Genomic DNA, 4,350 nt, shown 5'->3' with positions numbered 1-4,350 from the left:
AAAGATTTGGTTACAGTGGAGATTTGAAGAAACACATGAGAACTCACACAGGAGAGAAACCATTTAGCTGTTCTGAGTGTGGGAAAAGATTTGGTTACAGTGGAGATTTGAAGAAACACATGAGAACTCACACAGGAGAGAAACCATTTAGCTGTTCTGAGTGTGGGAAAAGATTTGGTCACAGTGCAGTTTTGAAGAAACACATGAGAACGCACACAGGAGAGAAACCATTTAGCTGCTCTGAGTGTGGGAAAAGATTTGGTCACAGTGGAGATTTGAAGAAACACATGAGAACTCACACAGGAGAGAAACCATTTAGCTGTTCTGAGTGTGGGAAAAGATTTGGTCACAGTGCAGTTTTGAAGAAACACATGAGAACTCACACAGGAGAGAAACCATTTAGCTGCTCTGAGTGTGGGAAAAGATTTGGTCAAAATGGAAATCTGAAGAAACATATGAGATCTCATACAGGAGAGAACCAATTTAGCTGTTCCGAATGTGGGAAATCATTAACACAGAAAGAATATTTACATACACACATGAAAATTCATGAGGGAGAAAAGTGATTCCACTGTTCAGTCTGAAAATCTATTTGGAATATTATTTTAAAAAAGACTCATGACTGACAAACCCAAACATTTATGTATGTATGTATGTTTTTAAATGTGCAATATGTAATTTTTTGCCGCTAGGGGTCGCAAACCAAAACAATAACAGAAGACGGAGTTGGATGACGTCACGAAGTTGCGTGGGATCATGGGAGTTGTAGTTATACAACAGATACAGATCTAACGTTTCTCACTCTGTAATTAAAACTGACCGTGGCAGTTTTTTTGGCAGAGCGAGCTTCAGCAGCAGAGAAATGCTCATGGACGAGGTATATTACTGAAGTTATATTCACTTTATGTTTCACTTTATGCAAATGGGGTCCGTTGGCCGGTGTAGCAGCCCGAGCCCATCTGGTACCTACACCGGATCATCAAACTCAGATCTAACTATCAGTAGTAACGTTACTTCGGCTGACCCAACGTCCTCTTTTGCCCAGACATGTCCACTTTTCACGTCCGGGGCATCCGGGGGGGGGGTTTTATAAACTGATTACAATGTCTGGTTTTCTGTGTGTTAAGTCATAGCTCTCTTTTTTAGCGACTGTCTCGCTAACCTCAGTTATTTACACTCTATTCAGAAATGCTACTTACTTTAGCTGAGGGGTTAGCAATCTGTTAGTTATTTGAGCACACTGCTAGTTACTTAGCTTTACAGTTAGCAATGGCTTCTCTCTCTCTACTGCTCTCTCTTGCTCAGTGCGTCTTATGTTTAGCTATTCCTCTGCCTCTTTTATAAATGCAGTTCATTTACCGGCATCAGCTCAGCATTATAGAAACCTATCGTTAGATGTTGTGGTTAGCCAGCCTCCGCTCCACACCGCTCCGCAGCGGAGGCCGCTGGCCGGAGTGTTGGTGCCCCGGCGGGCAGCAGTGCTTGCAGTACACTGGTGGAAATGATTAATATTTCGATAACATCAGCCAAATGTTTGCTTACCTGTCTAGTAGAACACACGCGAGGTCGGCGTCAAATTGTAGTCCTAGATTTTCACGAAGCTCTCTCCATCTCGGAAAGGCCACACCAATATTTATCCTTGATTTAGCTCTCTTCTTATCCCAAATTCTTCTGGGATCGCTTGGTTGACCCGTACGTTTCCGTTTTACCGGCTTGTTTACCGGGACAGCTTCGGTGTCAGAAGGTGCAGCAACCGTCAATGCATAATCATGATCCATGACGAGTTAGCTTAGCCTAGCAACAGTAACGTTCATTCTCTGACGTCTCATCCGGTCTGCTTCTTCTTCTTCTCCTTCATTTAATGGCTATGGTAACTGGAGTTACGTCGCCATTGACATGCGACCTAATGACACGGTCCGTAACTGTTATTAATATTTCATATTTATCTGGGTTTGAAAAATTGTTGGAAACATTTCTGATAATCAAAGTACACAACTAAACAAAATATATAATATTGGTTTAGTCATTTTTATAAATTTTTATGTGGAAAAACTACATATTATACCTTTAAATGTATGCATTTAGTTCTCTACTTACTTACCAAGATCAGTCTTGTACAGCCAGGGGGAGTATTTACCCTCTGACAGCCAAGCTGGGTCAAAACCTGTTATCCGGTGGTGACTGGACTTTTGCTCCTTGTCAGGGGCAGGGCATGCAGCACTTTGGCTCTTTCCTGTACTTGGATCCAGAGCAGGAGAGCTACTCTGACTGCTGCAGGGACAACTAGTGGAGCGCAGGGGTCGTCACAGCAGTCACATTCCACTGTCTCATCATATCGTCTGCCTCTTGATGTAAACAGATGTAATCTGTCCTCTTGCTGCAGTTCGTGGGAGTGACAGCCAGGCACACATGTTTTGATGAAACACACGCGCGATTTAATAAAACGTGTGTGTACTACATGAACTACTTTTTTTTCCTGTATATATAAAATCAGATGAACTAAACTAAAAATCAACTGGAACAGTTCAATAAAAGTCATTCTTTCGAATAAGTGTATTTTCATCATTTAATGAAAAGGCCGCAATTCCATGTAACACTTTTGGACTTTTATTTTGAAGCCCATGAGCTCATCTCTACCAGAAGCTGTACTCTTTACTGTTGGGAACATAGGGTGCATCCCAAGTCCCTTAAAATTACTGCTAGCCACCTTATCTTATGACCTTAACTAAGTGTTTAGTCCCTCCCACTTCGGAAAACATGCAAGGAGTCAGGAGTAAGGAGTGGTGAGTGAGGATTGCTGATTAAGAGACATGAGACGGCCTTACTCTGAAGCGTCACGTAAAGCGACATCCTTTTCTGATGATGGTGGCAGCGGCACGGCTGGATCTGTTGTATAATGGAGCCAGCGTTTGGCATACATCCCAAGTCACATTATATTAGCTGAATTTAGGGTGACCAGATGTTGCGACAAATTCGGGAAATTTTTAATGATACTCCTCCTCTCTGACACACACACACATTGAACACACAATTGAATGAATGAATATGAGAAGCAGTTCAGCCGCAGTCCCGCTGGCTGGCGCGGTCACTGTTGAGATTACATTCGTTTTTTATTATAAACAAAATGTTTTTTTTATTGACCGTATGAATGGTTTTGTTTTCAAATAAATATTTGGAAATGAAAATATGCTTTGGTGTACTTTTACAGAGTTTTACAATATTGTAGCATCCGCCAGGACGTGTGGAAGGATGACGCAGTTATTCGGCAAACCACCATTTATTACTCAGGTTACTGTTGGCCGTAACCACGCCAAACAAACAACAAAACAAGGACTTAGCTGAACGTTAACTCAAACCATGAACTGCTGCTCTCCCCTCCAGCTCGCTCCAAAACACACAAAAATCGGCACTCACACAGCCCTCATCCCCGTCACACTCGCACCCCGCCCCCCTACCTATACTCACTCAATCCCAAACATGCCATTAACTCACAGAACATTGACATTACAACAGAACATTCACTGCAGGGTCGCTACAATATGTATATCCTACCAGTATGTAGCCTATCAAAATGTATAATTTTCAGCAGCGGTCTGTGTGACCTGCCGCGGTCAAAGGTATAAATGCTCAGAAGTCTAATGTGTTTCATTTTTGTGACTTAAAGGCTTCAGAAAAGACACCTTTTTAGGAAAAGTCATAGGCAGAGAAGCTTGTAGGTTTTATCTAAACAGAGTTATTTGCATTATAAGAACCATCGTGGCGGTTCTAGGACAAGTGCACTTACATTGATCACTTCCATAAAATAAAACGAGAAAGTGGAGAAGATTGAAAAACTTGTTAAAATTAAATTAGGGAACTGGTCACAGATGTATTGTCTCTGTGTGTTTTACATCTATTGTTGCTTTTAATTTGCAGCTATACTTTTTAATGAAGCTGACATGTCATGACANAGAAAGTGGAGAAGATTGAAAAACTTGTTAAAATTAAATTAGGGAACTGGTCACAGATGTATTGTCTCTGTGTGTTTTACATCTATTGTTGCTTTTAATTTGCAGCTATACTGTTTAATGAAGCTGACATGTCATGACATGACATGTCGCAATTAAAGAACGGTCTGTAGCCCTGCCACTGTCACTGTGATGAGCATCATCATCATTATTATTATCATCATCATTATTATCACTATTACTAAATCCACTCGCCATCATTCAACAAGTCAGCTGCTGAGTGAATAAGACATATCAGACCTGTCAGTCTGCCTCAGTCAATCAATTTTATTTATAAAGCCCAATATCACAAATCACAATTTGCCTCACAGGGCTTTACAGCATACGACATCCCTCTGTCCTT

The 4,350-nt window shown here is 41.2% G+C and overlaps 2 protein-coding genes across 10 annotated transcripts in view; both read left to right on the top strand.

Moving 5' to 3' along the window:
• Nucleotides 1-4,350, top strand: part of LOC126404293 (gastrula zinc finger protein XlCGF57.1-like) — a 99,591-nt gene that overhangs the window by 83,778 nt on the left and 11,463 nt on the right. The gene's annotated exons all lie outside the window — the stretch shown is intronic.
• On the top strand, nt 7-2,551 carry LOC126404381 (gastrula zinc finger protein XlCGF57.1-like). The gene has a single exon (XM_050067583.1). The coding sequence runs from the start codon at nt 36-38 to the stop codon at nt 564-566; it is 531 nt and encodes a 176-aa protein (XP_049923540.1). The 5' UTR covers nt 7-35; the 3' UTR covers nt 567-2,551.

Source organism: Epinephelus moara, chromosome 17 (genome assembly GCF_006386435.1).
Source record: "Epinephelus moara isolate mb chromosome 17, YSFRI_EMoa_1.0, whole genome shotgun sequence".
Classification (NCBI taxonomy): domain Eukaryota; kingdom Metazoa; phylum Chordata; class Actinopteri; order Perciformes; family Serranidae; genus Epinephelus; species Epinephelus moara.
Note: the sequence above shows the minus strand (reverse complement) of the source record. Positions and strands in the feature narration are given on the sequence as shown.

What these genes read in the sequence shown, in the direction of transcription:
- LOC126404381 (XM_050067583.1), top strand. Translation starts at nt 36, where the DNA reads ATGAGAACTCACACAGGAGAGAAACCATTTAGCTGTTCTGAGTGTGGG.